The 20238-nt window shown below is 35.5% G+C and overlaps 1 protein-coding gene across 1 annotated transcript; it reads left to right on the plus strand.

Annotated features, from left to right (window-relative positions):
* Nucleotides 1-11315: 11315 nt before the first annotated feature.
* Nucleotides 11316-19907, plus strand: LOC149479226 (solute carrier organic anion transporter family member 1C1-like). The gene is made up of 12 exons (XM_089707842.1): nt 11316-11424; nt 12220-12381; nt 12812-12979; nt 13374-13559; nt 14157-14357; nt 14750-14871; nt 15835-15921; nt 16362-16561; nt 16956-17069; nt 17674-17798; nt 18717-18857; nt 19534-19907. Exons 1-12 carry the CDS (start codon nt 11394-11396, stop codon nt 19710-19712), a joined length of 1716 nt encoding a protein of 571 aa, XP_089563968.1. The 5' UTR covers nt 11316-11393; the 3' UTR covers nt 19713-19907.
* The last annotated feature ends 331 nt before the right edge of the window (nt 19908-20238 follow it).

The raw sequence follows: 20238 nt of genomic DNA on the forward strand, positions 1-20238 counted from the left end.
TCGAAGAATTATGAAAGGCCAAACCAGTTTCGCCACTTACCTAACTATTGATAAAGTAGCTGATAGCCTATTTAAAATAATCTGTAATTTTAACTGAAAGATAATGTTTAGCAAGTTGTAAACCCAGGTACGTAAAGCTGGCGATGAAAAATTAGCGAAATTAAAAAAAAACAACACCAGAATTTGTTGCTTATTTGTTGCTAATTAGTTGCTATAATGACGATTTTGTTGCTCAACCCGTTCGCTGAAAATCAGCAACAGTTCTAGCTTAACGTTAAGGTAGCGTGCAGAAATCGGAAGAAGGGATGGATCGTTGCAAAAATGCAGATGAATTTGTTGCTAATTTGTTGCTGCATAAAAACAGTGAAAATTTTAAATTTTTTTCATTGGCGCCAAAAATAACACTGGCCACGTCAACTTAATTGTCGATTTTCGGTAGTGAAACATAAAAAAAAATTTGTTGCTCCTCACATCGTTCACTGGCAAAGTGTACAGAGCCAGCAACAAAATAGAAACCGGAAGTAGAGTTAATTTTGAAACCGGTTTGCTAGAAAATCGTCCACGCCAGCTTAACTGTCGATTTTCGGTAGTGAAACATAAAAAAAAAATTTGTTGCTCCTCACATCGTTCACCGGCACAGTGTACAGAGCCAGCAACAAAATAGAAACCGGAAGTAGAGTTAATTTTGAAACCGGTTTGCTAGAAAATCGTCCACGCCAGCTTAACTGTCGATTTTCGGTAGTGAAACATAAAAAAAAATTTGTTGCTCCTCACATCGTTCACCGGCACAGTGTACAGAGCCAGCAACAAAATATAAACCGGAAGTAGAGTTAATTTTGAAACCGGTTTGCTAGAATATCGTCCACGCCAGCTTAACTGTCGATTTTCGGTAGTGAAACATAAAAAAATAATTTGTTGCTCCTCACATCGTTCACTGGCACAGTGTACAGAGCCAGCAACAAAATAGAAACCGGAAGTAGAGTTAATTTTGAAACCGGTTTGCTAAAAAATCGTCCACGCCAGCTTAACTGTCGATTTTCGGTAGTGAAACTTAAAAAAAAATTGTTGCTCCTCACATAATTCACTGGCACAGTGTACAGAGCCAGCAACAAAATAGAAACCGGAAGAGAGAGACAGTTAAGCTGGCGTGGACGATTTTCTAGCAAACCGGTTTCAAAATTAACTCTACCTCCGGTTTCTATTTTGTTGCTGGCTCTGTACACTGTGCCAGTGAACGATGTGAGGAGCAACAAATTTTTTTTTATGTTTCACTACCGAAAATCGACAGTTAAGCTGGCGTGGACGATTTTCTAGCAAACCGGTTTCAAAATTAACTCTACCTCCGGTTTCTATTTTGTTGCTGGCTCTGTACACTGTGCCGGTGAACGATGTGAGGAGCAACAATTTTTTTTTTATGTTTCACTACCGAAAATCGACAGTTAAGCTGGCGTGGACGATTTTCTAGCAAACCGGTTTCAAAATTAACTCTACCTCCGGTTTCTATTTTGTTGCTGGCTCTGTACACTGTGCCGGTGAACGATGTGAGGAGCAACAAATTTTTTTTTATGTTTCACTACCGAAAATCGACAGTTAAGCTGGCGTGGACGATTTTCTAGCAAACCGGTTTCAAAATTAACTCTACCTCCGGTTTCTATTTTGTTGCTGGCTCTGTACACTGTGCCAGTGAACGATGTGAGGAGCAACAATTTTTTTTTTTGTTTCACTACCGAAAATCGACAGTTAAGCTGGCGTGGACGATTTTCTAGCAAACCGGTTTCAAAATTAACTCTACTTCCGGTTTCTATTTTGTTGCTGGCTCTGTACACTGTGCCAGTGAACGATGTGAGGAGCAACAATTTTTTTTTTAAGTTTCACTACCGAAAATCGACAGTTAAGCTGGCGAGGACGATTTTCTAGCAAACCGGTTTCAAAATTAACTCTACTTCCGGTTTCTATTTTGTTGCTGGCTCTGTACACTTTGCCAGTGAACGATGTGAGGAGCAACAAATTTTTTTTTATGTTTCACTACCGAAAATTGACAATTAAGTTGACATGGCCAGTGTTATTTTTGGCGCCAATGAAAAAAATTTAAAATTTTCACTGTTTTTATGCAGCAACAAATTAGCAACAAATTCATCTGCATTTTTGGAACGATCCATCCCTTTTTCCGATTTCTGCACGCTACCTTAACGTTAAGCTAGAACTGTTGCTGATTTTCAGCGAACGGGTTGAGCAACAAAATCGTCATTATAGCAACTAATTAGCAACAAATAAGCAACAAATTCTGGTGTTGTTTTTTTTTAATTTCGCTAATTTTTCATCGCCAGCTTTACGTACCTTGTAAACCCAACTATATTCTTGCAGCTATTTCTTTCGTATTTAGTAAAATACGCAAATTTTAGCCAAAAAATAAATCTTAATAAATAATATATATAACTAGCGGTCCGCCCCGGCTTCGCCCGTGGTACATATGAAAAATAGATGTTGGCCGATTCTCAGACTTACCCGATATGCACAGAAAATTTCATGAGAATCGGTCCACCCGTTTCGGAGGAGTATGCAGATTGCAGACTAACATTGTGACACGAGAATTTTATATATAAGAAGATTATTTTAAGTTTGTTACCTCTAGGCCCGATACGAGGTGGACCAGCATGCAGAAGCATGCTGCACTCCCTCACGATAATAAATACAAAAACGCAATATCATTCAAAGTATCTTTTATCAATATTTTCTAGACAGGATAATCTTGCAAAACGTGCAAAATTCAGCAGATAATTTTACATCGTAGCTGGTACTAAGCACAATGAACTTAGTTGTTGGTTGCAAACATTTTTCTTCCTTATTGCAATATTAGGTCAATAACAAACATAACATACATTTTATTATATAATAATAATCTAAGGTGAATGCAGTCTGATAATCTAATAAATTAATCACTAGGGCACTCGCGGGACTCGAACCCGCATGCTTTCACGCCAATCCGGGGCGGATGCCTGACCAACTCGGCCGTGACCCGCCAGAGCGATCGAATCGTGATCGAATTTTTTCTATTAGTTATAAATTTATATTTATAAAGCATTAGAATACCATAAAACCAGAAATATCAAATTCAAGTCTAAATCACTACATAGTATAAAACAAAGTCGCTTTCTCTGACCCTATGTCCCTTTGTATGCTCTAATCTTAAAAACTACGCAACGAATTTTGTTGCGGTTTTTTTAATAGAACGAGTGATTCAGGAGGAAGGTTTTAGTAGGTATATAATTTATTAGGATTTAGACAAAGCGGGCGAAGCCGCGGGCGGTAAGCTAGTATATTAATCAATTGCATTTATATTTGCTACTAGTCTAGAAAAGTAGATAGTTTAATTATTCTCAATGAGATCTTTCAAGCAATATTAGCATCATAATTATAATAAACTTATCATGTTAACTGGCAATTTAGTGATAATCTACCAAAACTTTTTTAAAGAACGCTTGATTGTATTGATTCCGATCTTATCAAAATAATCTCAACTTTGTGTACGTGTCTATACATATTTATAGACCGGGAGATACTGACACAAAATTTCGAGTCATTTGTAACAGGATGGCGGTTCTACAGGGTTCTTAGTACGCAATGACAAAAAGAAAAATGATGGTGTGAACGCTGGTACCGGCGGCTTAGTCGCGTGGGCGTTAGTCGAACTCGTCGGAAAATAGCGAAAGTCAAACGATTTGTAACAGTATGGCACTTATTTTTCCTGTAAGTTTGAGGATCAACGAATATAAATACAAAATTTCAAGGATCTAGGTGTTGGAAATCTTCACTTATATAAATTAATACTTAATTAATTTTTCAAGTATGACAGCACTTATTCCCCCTACTAGAAGTATGGCAAATATAATAATGGTCACATTTTATCAAATACTCTCCAAAAATCCAAATGCAATACTGGTACAAAAAGTTTGGCGAAATAAAATTTTTTTGCAAATTTTCGGCAGTATGGCGACCATTTGGAATCGTCCGAAAAGTATGGCATGGCGATTTTCGTAAATGGCTGCACGACGATGGTTACCTGTGCAAAAGTTAGCCTGGTACAAATGGTTGAATAATTGTTTTATTTGAATCCACACATTCGCGTCGGTATGGCGGGCTGTAAGTCACACCGGAAAAGTATGGCATGACACTACCGCCTACTTCTTTTTTATGGGCTATCGGTAAATTCTAAAATTTTTGTGTTACAAATCGTTTGACTTTCGCTATTTTTCCGACGAGTTCGACTAACGCCCACGCGACTAAGACGCCGGTACCAGCGTTCACACCATCGTTTTTCTTTTTGTCATTGCGTACTAAGAACCCTGTAGAACCGCCATCCTGCTACAAATGACTCGAAATTTTGTGTCAGTATCTCCCGGTCTATTATATCGATTCATAGTATTTGATTATACGTATGATTCGTTTGATATGTGTGAAGTATAAACATAGATAATAAATAGTTTTCATTTCATATATTATCTGTTGTCACTTTGATTCTTTGACACTTGTACGATTGCGCCATTATTATTCATTGTTCGTTGTTCAATAAAACCGCTCATCATATTTTCTCGGACCTTTTATTTAACAATCACTACGTTGCATGGTGTCAGAAGCGGTTGTAAAGTATGTAATAAGAAAATATATGAGAAAGCTGTGAAATGACGACATCCGACGCAGTGGCTGGAATAAAGCCGCCAGCTAACCTACAATTAATTGACGCCGACAAGTCAACGTGTTGGACAAGGTGGGTGCAACAATTTGACTGGTATGCCACAGCAATACAATTAGACAAAAAACCAGCCGCAATCCAGGCAGCAACTTTTATGGCGGTCATAGGCCCAGACGCCATCGAAATATTTAACAGTTTTAACCTTGTCGACGCGGAAAAAAATGATATTGAAATCATTAAAAATAAATTCAAAGAATATTTCGCGCCGAAAAAGAACATATCTTTTGAACGATATGTATTCTTTAAGATCGAACAAAACGAGGACGAAGTATTTAATGAATTTTTAATCAAAATAAAAACTCAAGCAAGTAAATGCGAATTTAACAACTTACTGGATGAAATGATAAAGGATAAAATCGTTTTTGGAATTAGATCAAATCAGGTTAGAGAAAAATTACTAACGGAAGAAAATTTGGACTTGACAAAAGCAATAACGATCTGCAAAACTAGTGAACAAGCATCTAAACAATTAGATGAATTTGATAGTAAAAATAAAGTTTTTGCTGTGAAAAATAAAAGATCTAACGAAAACAAGACTTTTGACTGCCGAAGATGTGGTACTAACCATAAAAGTAGAGAGTGCCCAGCTTTTAACAAATCTTGTACCAAATGTTCCAAACAGGGTCATTTTGCTAATATGTGTCGCACAAAAATGAAACATAATAATTACAAACAGAAAAATAGAGTAAACGCAGTAGAAGAAAGCTCTCAATCCGAAGATGAAGTGTACATATCCGCTATAAGGTCTGGAGAAAAGAAAAACTGGACAGAAAAATTACAAGTTGGCAATTTAAGGATTACAGTCAAACTAGACACAGGAGCAGAGTGCAATGTGTTACCAAGACACTTGATGAACAAAACAAAGGCAATTTTGAAACCAAGCCGAACAAAAAATTTAATAAGCTACACAGAAGACAAGATGGCAGTTCTAGGTGAAACAGAGCTACTATGTAAATTAAAGAATGAAGAAACAAAAATAATATTCAAAGTAGTTGAAGAAAAAGTTTCTCCAATCCTAGGACTTGAGACCTGTGAAAAATTAGGACTTGTCGCAAGAGTCAAAACATTGAAGGTGAGCCAATATACTGATAATATATTTGAAGGATTAGGCTGTTATAAAGATTATGTGTATGATATTGACCTAATTGAGAACCCAAAGCTTGAGATTAAACCGTCAAGAAGAGTACCCCATGCTATAAGAGCCGAAGTTAAGCAAGAACTTGACAGGATGGTAAAGTTAGATGTCATAAAACCAGAAACGGAGCCAACTCCTGCTGTGAGTCCTATGGTAGTTGTCAGACAAAAGGACAAAATAAGAATCTGTATAGATCCATCAGATGTCAATAAAAATATCCTCAGACGTCACTTTCCACTCACAACTATAGAAGAAATTTCAGCTGATATTCAAGGTTCTAAATTCTTTGCATTATTAGACTGCACAAAGGGGTTCTGGCAAATTAGACTATCAGAAAGAACACAAAAAATATTAACATTCGCTACCCCATGGGGAAGATATTCTTTCAAGAGACTTCCATTTGGAGTTTCATCAGCACCAGAAATATTCCAAGAAATATTAACAAATCTACTCAGTAATATAAAAAATGTGAGAGTATCGATCGATGATATTTTTATACATGCAAAAACTAAAGAAGAACTACGCAAAACTGTTGACAAAGTCATTGAAACATTAAAGAAATCTGGCTTCAAACTTAACAAAGACAAGTGCATCTTTGAAGCAACCAAGATAAAATTTCTGGGACACATTATTTCAGCTAAAGGTTTAGAAGCAGACCCAGGCAAAGTAGAAGCTATTCAGGCAATGAAAAAACCTACAAATAAAACCGAGTTACAGAGACTGTTAGGAATGATTACATATCTCAATAAATTTATCCCTAACATGTCGGATTTGACAAATCCACTTAGAGACCTGTTACACAAGAATACAAGCTTTACATGGGAAATTCATCATGAAAAAGCTCTTGATAAAATAAAACAAGTGCTTCAAAATCCCCCAGTATTGAGACTATATGATGTCAACAAACCTGTAACATTGTCTGTAGATGCAAGCTCAAAAAATCTCGGAGCTGCACTTCTCCAAGAAGGACAACCAGTAGCCTATGGAGCAAGAGCATTGACCAAATCTGAACAGAATTATCCACAGATAGAAAAAGAAGCGCTCGCCATACTGTTTGGATGTAAGAAATTTCATGAATATGTTTATGGTAAACAACTGACAGTAGAATCCGACCATAAACCACTAGAGACAATATTTAAGAAAAACATACAATCAGCCCCCGCAAGACTTCAACGAATAATGTTTAACTTAGCACCATACTCACCCAAGGTATTATTCAAAAAGGGAACTGAAATTCCATTAGCAGACTTCCTTAGTCGAGACTGTGATGCGTCTAACTTGAGATATGATCCAGAAGAAAACTTAAAAATCGCAGTTATACTACCTATGTCTCTAGATGCTAAAGAAGAATTAATTAAGGCTACTAAAGAAGATCAACATTTACAGTTACTAATGAAGACTATAAAGCAAGGATTTCCTGAAACCATGAAAGAACTACCTACAGAACTACAACACTATTTTAACTTTAAAGAAGAATTGAGCTATCTGAAAGGAATTATATTCAAAGGTGATAAGATTGTTGTTCCGGCATCACAAATCCCTAAAATGTTAAAAAATATTCATCAAGGACATCTTGGTATACACAGCTGTTTGAGAAGAGCTCGACAATTTCTTTATTGGAAAGGACAATATAATGATATCATAAAGCTAGTTAAAGGGTGCACCGTCTGCGAACAAACACAAAGAGATAACATTAAAGACACAGTCTTAGTTAAAAAGCTTCCTACACTTCCATGGCAAATAATTGCTTCAGATTTATTTGAATTAAAAGGAAAAACTTACCTTGTTATATGTGACAGCTACTCTGGATATATTGATTTTCAAGAGCTAAAAAGCCAGTCGTCATATGAAGTGATTGAACAACTTAAAAGATGGTTTTCTACCCATGGTATACCAGAAGAGTTACAAACTGACAATGGAACACAATATATGTCTAGAGAATTTAAGACCTTTCAAAAAGAATGGAGATTTAACCATGTCACATCTAGTCCACATCACCATCAAGGTAATGGACTTGCTGAAAGAGCAGTTCAAACAGCAAAAAACATACTAAAAAAATGCAGCATTGACAAGTCAGACGTGCAGCTTGCGTTACTGAACTGGAGAAATACACCTAGAAATGACCTATTAGGCTCACCTAACCAACGACTTTTCAGCAGAATTACAAGATCACCAATACCTGTAAGTGACAAATATTTAAAACCAAAAATCATACAAGGAGTCACAACTGAACTACAGACATTAAGAGAGAAACAGGCCAATTACAGTAATAAACATACTACAAGACCAGTAAATTTGGAAATTAATGATAAAATCAGACACAAGGTAGCTCACCAACACTGGGAAGGGGCGAGAGTAATAGAGAAGCCCAAAAATCTACCAAGATCTGTTATTATACAAACAGATAAAGGACAAATTTTACGAAGAAACTTAAGTCATTTGCACAAGACACAAGCTGATATTCCCAGCAACAGAATAGCTGTACCTGAAACTAAATACACAGAAGAACCAGTAGTACAACAGATGCCAGCTCAAACTCAATCACCGGGTGTTCCTGCAACAACCCCAACAACTACACATCCATCAGAGATGCGAGAGATGCTTAGCTCTAATAATACACAGAGTTCTAATATGGTGACACAACCAGCGACTGCACCACAAGTCTCAAGATATGGTAGACCTATAAAACCTATTAATAAACTCAATCTCTAATATTGTTAAAAAACAATAAGTACTGTAGTACTATTTCATGTATCTTAATCATTAACATTAAGTATCAGTTAATTATAACTTGTTTACTATAATTTTATAAGAACTTGTTCAGTAATCATTTACATTAACCCTTAACACGGCAAGCCCTGAAATAATGTACCCAGATATTTCAGAATTGGTTTTAGTGATAGTTATTGATTAAAAAATACTATAGTAGAGAAAAAAATAAAACAAATTTTCTGTAAGTAGGTTTTTCAGGATGTCCGTTAAAACGGCCTTTGCCAAGAACCCCGTCTTCATTGCTGTCTCAAAAAACGGACAACGCTGTAATACAGCTTAAAAAATAAAAATGAAAAACAAAAATATTCACTTAATATAACACAATTGAAAATAATTTCAAGTAGCATTTTATTGTTTTATTGTATCACAGTATTTTCATTATCTATTATAACAAAAAAATCTTCAATTTTAACTAAATACCTAACAAATGATAATTGAGCCCTCTCGAGCTCAATCACACTATTTAGTTGTATGGAATGTTAAATAACATTTATTATTTCGTGTCAAGTAACCTTTGGTTTCATTGAATACAAATAATAATGGTTTTTCTAAATGTGAAGTGATATTTGGCCGATGATTAGGACATTTAGACGAAATGCATGTGGAGGTCGAGGAACTCCCGGTTCTATTGTAGACCCAACAGATTTAAGTGATCTTAGATTATATTCGTCATTTTGAACTTAATTAAAAATAATTCTACATATAATTAAAGACTCTAAAGCAAGAAAATCCCATAAAAGTGATATTTTATTAAAGTACGAATCATGGTAACGTCCGTTTCTTGGGACATGCCAAATGGTTTTTAGTTACCTGTATCTACGGCACTGTCCCAAAAAACGGACCAGCTATATTTCGAATATTTTGTCATAGAATTTTTTGAATATTTTATAATCTTTAGAGCAAAAACAACAGTTTATCTCTCCTGAAAGTTAAATCAATAGAAATCAAACACGGAAACTATTTCATTAAAGCTATTATTGACCAGAAACACAAACCATCACTTATTCCGGGAATCCCTAAAGTCAACAGTCACCTAGCACAGGAATCAAATGTTCTATATAATTGGCATGTAGGAGAAAAATAAAGGATTGTTATCGTACTTTCTTCAACGTATTCAATTTTCTAGATTTTTTGGAACGTTCAAGATTTACACGGCTATAAGTACATGTACTAAAAAAGTGACAGAAAAGCTTTAAGGGTTAACATTGTTAATTAGAACTGAATGCTTTGCCATGTATCTTGTTATATAATCATATGATAGATATAATTTTTTAATTACTGGATAAGTAAAAATAAAGAAATTTAATACTTTAAATAAAAATGTTCATTCATAGTGTATACATATATTTAAAAAAAAAAAAAAAAAAAAAAAAGTTTGGTTTGTTATGGTTGTTTAGTTTGTTTACAAAGAAAGGGAGATGTGAAGTATAAACATAGATAATAAATAGTTTTCATTTCATATATTATCTGTTGTCACTTTGATTCTTTGACACTTGTACGATTGCGCCATTATTATTCATTGTTCGTTGTTCAATAAAACCGCTCATCATATTTTCTCGGACCTTTTATTTAACAATCACTACGTTGCAATATGTTATCAATGGATTGTACTAGGTCACAATTAATTTCACTCTTGTATGAATTGATTATACAGGGTAGGAGACAAAAGTAATGTCATATTTTAAATATGAAATTGATTCTATTTTTAAAGTGAAACTTTTATTACATCGTCTCAAACTTTTTGGTCTGTGTAGCGCATGTCGCGTGACGGTCGGCTGCCGAGTAGGTATAAAGCAGTGTTCGGAAAGTTTCACTTTTACCGTGGTTTCATAAAACCACACAACATTTTTTAAGAAAGAAAACGTTTATTCCTAACTATAAATACCACATTAAAATACGAAAACAAAAATAAGGACTTAAAACTAAGTCAATATTTTTTTTCATTTCAAAACTGAATCAAATAACTACTCATTTGAATTTTAATTAACAAAATAGTTGAAGTTACATGTCGACTGCAGCTTTAGTTTGATGATAATATAATTATTAATTAAGTATAGGTACTGGTGAATACAAATAGGTATGCACATATTATAATTCGCGATTTCTTATGAATGTAATAGACTACAGGCCCCAAATCAAATGACCAAATTTACCCCGGCTATTGTCGGAAAATAAAAATAAATTCCGATTTTGTGGACCACCATTTTTGTACGGCATCATGTGTCATACTATTTCAATACTGCTTTTAATCCAATATTCCGCAACGCAGTACAAACACATGGAGACAAAGGGGAAAAAATCTCTACCTGTACTTTCGAATTCTCATCTGCACTCAGGTGGACAGCTTACAAGTGACGACATAGTGCTGAATCTTATTATTTTATGCTCTTATATCGTTCTACATAGGTCACCAGCCCCCCTAGTCAAGTGGCTTTCTGTTAGCGTAGCGTTCAATAGAATAGACTACGAATGTATGAGATTGACGTAAGTTGAGCTAAGTTCAAATGACCCATAATTTTTTCAACATGGGCCTGTGGTCTAATAGTCAATGACATGATCAGGATAGCTACACACAAATGATCACGAGAGTCGAGAAGGGATTCAAACGCGTTCCATTTTTGTATTTTACTTACAAATCCTCCGTTTCTTTACAGATACCTGCAATATGAACAACGGCTAAACCCATGAATGAATAATTTAAAAATCTACTATTCGTTTAATTGATATAAAATCATCATGGACCGTTTGAGGAGTATGTGGAGAACAGGTAAGTTAGTTAATAGTTTATTCTAATCTCAGTTTTGTTATTTTAACACTTTAAACGTATGTAATTTATGTAAATAACCTACTCTAAATATTTAACTAACGAATGTTATTTTTTATACATACCTATGTTTAAAATGCAAGTGACTTATTGTCTTAATGGGAATAAATGTCTTTAAACCTTAAATGAATTGCACATAACCAAAATAGGTCCACTGATCTTGATAAGGTAATCGATATCCATTAAACTTATCGTTGCCTAATGTAAGCTATACACGCTACGGTGAACCGTAGGTATTCCTGCGTAGGTCAACAGCCATACGTCACGGACGAATTCTACCTATACCCCGTCGTTGATGCGGCTTGACGGAATACAGTGGGGTTTTGGTCGGTAGGAATCCGACATACCAATCCGACCGACGGCCCTTTCCCCGGAGGCCGTGGGTATCTATGCAAGATTTCCCCACATAAAAGGGTCAACGGTATACCTGCATAGGTACAAAATGCACGCCTCTACCACTACCTGTACCTGCGCAAGAATACCACTCCAGTTGGATTTGCCAGATGTAGCGTGTGTGGCAGCCAATCCAGCGTTAAACCCTTACAATTGAGGAAACGTGTTTGCCGAGCACACGTGTCAGAAGTAAAACTTCTATAGCAAGACTTTGAAATTTTACTCCGAACGCGCCTAAAGAAGTTTCATTCAAAAATTCCAATTAATATGTGTTGAGGTACCTATAACACATGATAAGGACCTTTCTGGTCTGAATAATAAAGCTCGAAATTGTCTGTATTTCAGTGGTAACAAAAGTGAAGTCATGGGAGAAAACAGAGCTAAATGCTAGCCAGATTAGAGATCCAGTGTTCGGCAATTTGCTGACCATCACCATAGCTGAAGTAGCAGCGTATAGGATTATTATACAAGATGTCAGAGTGGGAGCTTTACCGTCTTATATGCCTTGTAAGTATAGCATTAAAGGTTATATTCATTAAGAAATAGTAAAGAAACCTGTATCATTTTATAATGTAAGTATACTTTTTTATTCTAGTAAAAAAGGCTTATTTCGTGCACACCTACCATTTGATCCACATAAAGTTTACTCTATTCATATTTAGCGATATGGTATTTTTATAAATTTATAAAGAATTATTAAAATTCGATCACGAGGCGGGACTCGAACCCGTATCCTTTCACGCCAATCCGGGGCGGATGCCTAACCAACTCGGCAACCCGTGACTCACCAGAGCGATCGAATTTATTCTATTCTTTCAATTTTACGTGTCTAATTTTTCTATTCTTTATAAATTTATATTTATAAAGCATATGAATGCCATAAAACCAAAAATATCAAATTCAGGAGTATTTTTTTAACAGGAGTTTCTTTTTACAGATATAATTATAACTCTAGTAGCGATGGTCGAAGCAATATTAGCTCCAATCGTGTCTTGGTTCGGCTACAGGACGCGCAGGAAAATGTTACTCGCGTGGTCGCTTGCGTTGATTCTGACGTCGTTCGTGTGGTTCGTGTTACCCAGGCCTGACAGTATCGAGGAGTCTGGTAATATTATGATATTTATTTAATTTTTGTTAGTATTAGAAATATTGTAATACTGTGATTAGCACAGTATTACAATATTCTTCCTATTAGTGTGTCGAGATCTCGTATTTTATTCAATGTTTTTTGAATCGCAGTTTGCTATGTGTGTTTTAAAATTTAACTGTTATAATATGATTTCTGCTATTTCTTGCACAATAACTTATCATTTTCACATTTTATAATTTTCTTGTTACAATGCAAGATTCCCTGTAACACCTGTGTGGTAAATGTTAAAAATATGTAATGAAGATTCGAAAGTGCTTCTAAAAGAAGTCTAATCGAATAAATAAATGTTTGAGTTTGAGTTTTAACAAAACCCTTACCTTACCTACCTCAAAAAAATATAATCTTCCAGAATTCTGCAACAGATTCGCACGGAATCCCGTAATAACTTACACAGGCCTGTCAGCACGTACAGCTGTCAGACTGCTCGTTACCATAGTAGCGGCGATCGGCTTCTGCCTGTCGAGAGCAGCCACGTGGAGTCACTATATCGCATATAGCGATGAATATGCGCCGCAGCGTACTACCGTTCATTTTGGTAAGGTTTTATTTATTTATCAATTTAATATACCACACCAAGCAAAAGATTTACAACTAGCGGTCCGCCCCGGCTTCGCCAGTGGTACATATTTCGCAATAAAAGGTAGCCTATGTTCTTTCTCAGGGTCTAGAGATTATCTGTGCCAAATTTCATCAAAATCGGTCCAGTAGTTTATGTGTGTGAATACATAATTACAAACATTTCCTCTTTATAATATTAGTACATATTTACAATTATACAAAACGGTTTTTTAGGACAATTATGTACAGAACTTTCTTATCACAGATTTTTATCTGGAATGAAAGGTGCAATTGAAATATGAAGAGTTTGTTTGGTTGTGTATACGGGCTAATCTCTGGAACTGCTGGTTGGAATGGAAATGGATTGGCCATTGATAGAAGCGAAGCAGTAGATAATATTATTTTTGAGAGCAGATGAAGTTGCGTGCTTGAGCTAGTACTTAATAACATAATGTCTTAACTTGTACTGAAACTACTTTCCATAAAAGCAGCTCAAAATTTCAATGTAACATATCTAATATTTTTCAAAAGCATTTCTAAAATAAATTATTAAACTAGTAAATTTCCTTTCCAGGTATTATTGTTATAAGTCGAGTCATACCGCTCATGTTCGGTTTCAAAATGTTAACATTGATCGTGGAACAGACGGTTCTATTCAAAATTTTGATAATCACGATAAGTACGGTAGTCAATGGTATACGGATACATTTTTCTGTACCAAAAGGCATCCCAAAAGTAGCGGAGGGTGTTAAGGTGCCATCCATGGACGATAGAGGTTAGTTTCTACAGTTTTGTTGACAAAATTATTCCAAATTCATGTCGTGGTTAATATGCATTTCAAACACGACGCGTTCTTGCAACAAAGTAAAGCCATACCGCGATCTGAACATTGTGTTACCGTAACATGTATTTTAACATGTATTTTTTAATAAATGAAATAATTTAAATTATTTCACACGGGAGTATGAAATGGATCTCCCATATAATATTGTTTTACTGATTTTTCAATCATAATGCTTGCAATCGCAATGCTTTACGATGAAAATAATCAGAAAGCTTTTTCAACCAGACCGTGATATTTTTTACGTTAATCGCAATGCGAATCAAATTTTCTTTGTTTATCCATAGCAAAGATGTGATTAAAGTAACGTAAGTATTGTTTTACAGGTTTCTTTCAAAGTCTAACTCGGGTGTTTTGCAACCTGGTCGCCATGACGCAAATGATGGCGATGGGTCTTTTAGCAGCTGCGTTCTGGGGTTTTGGGTACCATGAAGAGGAGATTGCTAAGGTAATGCTTCGAATTTTAGTAAGTTTTTGTACTAAATGGCGCTAGGAGGGGTATCTAGGATAAATATGATATATCATAAAGAGTGCCAATCATTCCCAAGAAGTAACGTGCCTTCGTAATAAGGATCCAATTTTTTTACCATGGTACTGTCACTGTCTGCCTATATTTTGCTATCTAAATATGTTTTTGATTTTGTTGCCTCCGAGCTTTCGATTGGGCGAACCTATTTTGATGATTCTTTTCCTATTTGAATGATATTACAGACTACGATTGGGGTCCTATTTTCGATTCCCGATGGAGACAAAGAAAAAAAATGTCTCGGTCTGGAAGGACACGGAAGGCTGATCACCTACTTGCCCCTAAAGAAAATCAACAATTGAAACAGATGTATTAATAATGCATCTGCCTCTTACCTCACTTAGGGGACGTGGGCCTTCACATTTCAGTCTTCCATTTGGTCCAATTAAAATTTTGATGAAGCGAATCCGTTTCCGCTTGGATTAACCGCGCTTCAAAAACTTTAAATTAACTTTTATGTCATTGTTTTTTGATTCATGTAAGCAATAAGTTCATGACTTCTAATATAAAACGACTTGTACGTGTGACTTTCTAAAGTGACTACGCATAGAGTGTGTTAAGGTAGATGTAATTACTAACATTAATACTTACTTATTTTGTTTTTGACGTGACAACGTCTTATAATTCGATAGAGCCGGTTGCACGCACGAAAAAACATGACTCATGCGGCGTTACCTCGCTCTGAGGCGTTCCATGTAAGGCTTGAAGTGCAAGCGAGAGCGCGCGGAACGAGCGACAAAGAAACACAATCGGACGTTGTCACGTTCAACTATCGTCAGTAAACCGAATTTACAGACAACCAATTTTTTTACTAACAAATGGATCTGCGATATTCGAATTCTATGCTAAATAAAATAAATAATATGTTAAATTGTAATATTCCAGACAAACTACAACGTGTTGCCCGTAGCATCAAACGTGAACAATCACACGGAATATTTCCGCTATTTCCTTGCTATCGTTTCGGTTGTGGTAAGTTTCATCAGGTTTTTTTTTATATTCGCAAGGCTAGTCTAGCCTGCAATGTTTTTTTCGATTATTAGTTATGACAGTTAAATATCTTGGTTAGGTAACAAAATCATTTTTTTTTTATCCATACAACATTTTCCGGAACTAAGTTTACTAATACTTAACTAATACTTTTTGACGTTCTTACATTTGTGTACATGCTATCTGTAAATAAGCATAAACAGAAGTTGTGTCCCTAATAAATAATATAATAAAAAAACTCAAAAACTCACTTAAACTTATGAAATTAATGTGTTGTCACTGATCCTTGATAATACCAAGTTTGAATTAAATCTATCCGTTTAAAGTGGGTCGAAATCGAATCAAGACGTCTTTCAAACATATCGATTACATACAAACATACAGGTGAAGAAAAAGCGTGTTAAAAAGCATAAAATTTTCAGTACGTAGGAGTAAAACACTCAGAGCCAATACGCAAACAGTACGAAATACAACGCGGTCTGAAGCAAGTGATAAAGATGACGATCATAGCAGCTGTCATGTATATCATTATTGTGATGGTCCCACCGTGTCAAAAGGGCCAGGTCGCTGGCTTTGAGAATAGTAACAGATATGTACATCCGAGTTGCAGTTTGCCTTGTGGGTAAGTCTAATTAAATATAAATTTATAAAGAATAGAAAAAGTTCGACCACAAGGCGGGACTCGAACCCGCATCCTTTCGCGCCAATCCGGGGCGGACCCCGCGTCATTTGTAACAGGATGGCGGTTCTACAGGAGTCTTAGTACGCAATGACAAGAAGAAAAATGATGGTCCGAACGCTGATACCGGATGCGTTAAGATACTGTAATATAAAATATAACAGTATCTTAAGATAAAATATTATAGTATCTTCACCGTGTGTGACGCGCTTAATAATTTTGTAAATTTTGACGTAATTTAAACATAAATTTACCATAATCACGATTATTTTGTGATTTATACTACTATTATTTATTATTTCACCTTGATAAAAATTTAATTCGTTGTTACTTTCAGTTGCGTTCCAAGATGGCGCGAATTTTCCCCCGTGTGTGTGGTGGATACAATGACGACATACGTGTCACCGTGCGAGGCGGGATGTGTGGGAACTGATACTATCGCTAATTTGCAGTAAGAACTATTAAAGTACTTTTTTATATAGTGGGGAAACTTCCAAAGATACCCACGGCCCCCGGGAAAGGAGCCGTGGGTTATATCGGATTCTTACCGACTAAAACCCCACTGTGTTCCGTCGGGCCGCTTTAATGATGGGGCCGTGGGTATTGGTTGGAATTCTTCCGCGAACCTACTTATATGTACCTATATTCATAGTTGAAAATTTTCTTAAACTCTAAAGTACCTACTAGAACAAAATGCTTCTAATAAATATGCACATAATTTCTGGTCTGTTATCATTTATCACCATAGTACATAATTACTTTCTCAATGCATTTCTCCTTAAAAAAAGAGCGTCTGTCCGAGCGCACGTGTCAGAAGTGAAATTTGTTTGGCAAGATTGAAAAATACAAAAATAGTCGCCTTACTCCATGACGTACTGTATTGCCATGACGCGACCTTGAAATAATATTTTACTCTCAACGTGCCTAAAGAAGTGACACTTTAAAAAGTTTGGAAATCCAAAAGTGTCATGCTTATTATGGTACAAGTTTAAATTTTACCAATAATTTAGACCAGAAAAAAGACTTTCACTATTTTTACATGAATACATATACAGGGTGTACACAAACTGCAGCTGCTCAGCATCGGGTCGGGCGGTGCCGGGCGCCTGCAGCGACTACAACTGCTGGCATGGATATAACTTCCATCTCGCTGTTTATACCATTATTATTACTGTTTCTGGTAAGTAATAATATATTTCTAATAATATGATGTTATTTTAAATATAATATGATTGTTTTGCAATATCTGCATAAGGTTGCTAATATGTATGAAAAATGTACCTATTGGTACCTATGCAATAAATGATTTGAATTTGAATTTTGAATTTAAGTAACATATGCTATTTCTTTTCTAGTAATAATCTTCGGTCTTACATCTGCTAAAGTGCTAACATGACCGTTTATCGTTATGAAAAACAACTGTTTTTCACAATAAACGTCAATTAGTTAACCAAACATTTGTGAACAATTAACTTTTATTGTAAATATCTTACACTAGCTGCGCCCCGCGGTTTCACCATTTGCTCCGCTCCTGTTGATCAGCGTTATGATATATAGCCTATAATAGTCTTCATCGATAAATGGGCTATCTAACTGAAAGAATTTTACAAATCGGACCAGTAGTTCCTGAGATTAGCGCGTTCAAACAAACTCTTCAGCTTTTTAATATTAGTATCCATACTAATATTATAAATGCGAAAGTAACTCTGTCTGTCTGTCTGTTACTCAATCACACCTAAACTACTGAACCAATTTGCATGAAATTTGGTATAGAGATATTTTGATACCCGAGAAAGACATAGGCTACCTTTTATTGCGAAATATGTACCACTGGCGAAGCCGGGGCGGACTTCTAGTAGATAATAATTTTAATTTTATTTTGACGTGACAACGTCTTAAATTAGGTTGCGACTGGGAGTCACTTATGAAAAAGTGTAACGCTCGGTAACGTTACGATGAGTCACCGAACGAGAGAGAGGCCCGCGGTCTGCCGCGCGCGCAGCACATAAATATTCTACCGAGAAAAAGACGTTGTCACGTAAAATCTTCGCCCGTAAAACCGACTTTACAGGCAACCATTTTTTTTTTATATTTTCAGTATTAGCATTCCAATCACAAGGCATGGTGATACTAAAGTCAGTGGACCCGCGGGACAAATCCGTGGCGATGGGCGTCATGTGGTCCGTGATAGCTATTGTGGCGTTTGTGTTTGGTCATAATATCTACTATTTTATTGCACGTGAGTATATCTATGGATATATATAGGTATATAGATTTCTCAATAAAAAATTAACACAACAATCATAGATGGACCGTCTCAATAGTGTCGTTGCACGACTGAGCAAAACGCATGATTTTTTTCCGCAGTGCGGATATATACTTAGCCATACTTACTACTACACAAAGTATTCGGGCTGAAATAATTCGCATCGCTTAGCGTTCACTTTGCATAATATGTATATAAATTACAGAATAATTTTATTTTTTTATTATCGTCAGTCTTAGAAACGTCAAACCCATACGTCTACATATCAGCTAAGTATACCTTAAGTCCATAAGATTCAATGTGTTACAGAATTGCGGGAAAAAATCCGCGCGGTTAAAACCGCGTTATATTTTCCCCAATTTTACTGAACCTACTATAATCATGATTTATTTTCAACTAGCTTACCGCCCGCGGCCTCGCCCGCTTTTTTTTTTCGCTTTTTTTTTCTAAAACCTTATAAATTATATACTAAAACCTTCCTCTTGAATCACTCTATCTATTTAAAAAAAACCGCATCAATCCGTTGCGTAGTTTTAAAGATTTAAGCATACAACGGGACATAGGGACAGAGAAAGCGACTTTGTTTTATACAGTGCTTAAAAGTAATGTGTTCAATTTCTCAACTAACGTTTTTATTGCTTTTTTTCAGTGAAATCCTGCGCCTGGCTGACTGGAGAAAGGTGCCAAGTGTTCAATGATCACTTCCCGTATTTTGTTGGATTTACCAGCGCCATTTTGGCTTTTATATCTGTGTCCGTTAATTTCATAACAAAAGGGTATTTACGATTCAAAGAAAAACATAGCGTCCCACAAAGTGACGAAGAATAATTGCTATTTATATATGTATTAGGTATTGTAGTTAAGTATATGTCTGTGATTTTGTAACAAAATATTTAAGTACATTTTTTGTATAATATTTTTTGTATTTATATCGAAATATGGATATTGTTATTTACAATTTTATACGAGCATTAAGTTAAGAATAATTATTATTGTAATATTAAAATAGAAAATATTGTTTTTGTAATTAACCGACTTCAAAAAAAAGGAGGAGGTTATCAATTCGGCCGGTATGTTTTTTTTTTTATGTATGTACACCGATTACTCCGTGGTTTCTGAACCGATTTACGTGATTCTTTTTTTATTCGATGCGGGATGGTGTCGAATTGGTCCCATAAAAATTTTATTCGGATAGGCCCAGTAGTTTTTATTTTATGAGCATTTTTGTCTGTATTTGTAAATGTTGCAAGTGCAAGTTTGAAGTCGGTTGTTTTTAACGCAGTTATTGACTTGTTTTTACAACTACTTTTTAGGATAGGATCTTTACAGGGTTACGTTATAGTACCTATTATTG

This window comes from Colias philodice, chromosome 20 (genome assembly GCF_061535455.1).
Source record: "Colias philodice isolate Cphi_HAF_F1 chromosome 20, ilColPhil1 Martin Lab GWU primary, whole genome shotgun sequence".
Lineage (NCBI taxonomy): Eukaryota > Metazoa > Arthropoda > Insecta > Lepidoptera > Pieridae > Colias > Colias philodice.

Excerpts from the sequence above, each read along its gene's own strand:
- LOC149479226 (XM_089707842.1), top strand. The coding sequence starts at position 11,394 with ATGGACCGTTTGAGGAGTATGTGGAGAACAG. Across the intron at positions 14,358-14,749 it reads GCCATCCATGGACGATAGAG|GTTTCTTTCAAAGTCTAACT; the intron begins GTTAGTTTCTAC and ends ATTGTTTTACAG. Across the intron at positions 17,799-18,716 it reads CATTATTATTACTGTTTCTG|TATTAGCATTCCAATCACAA; the intron begins GTAAGTAATAAT and ends TTATATTTTCAG.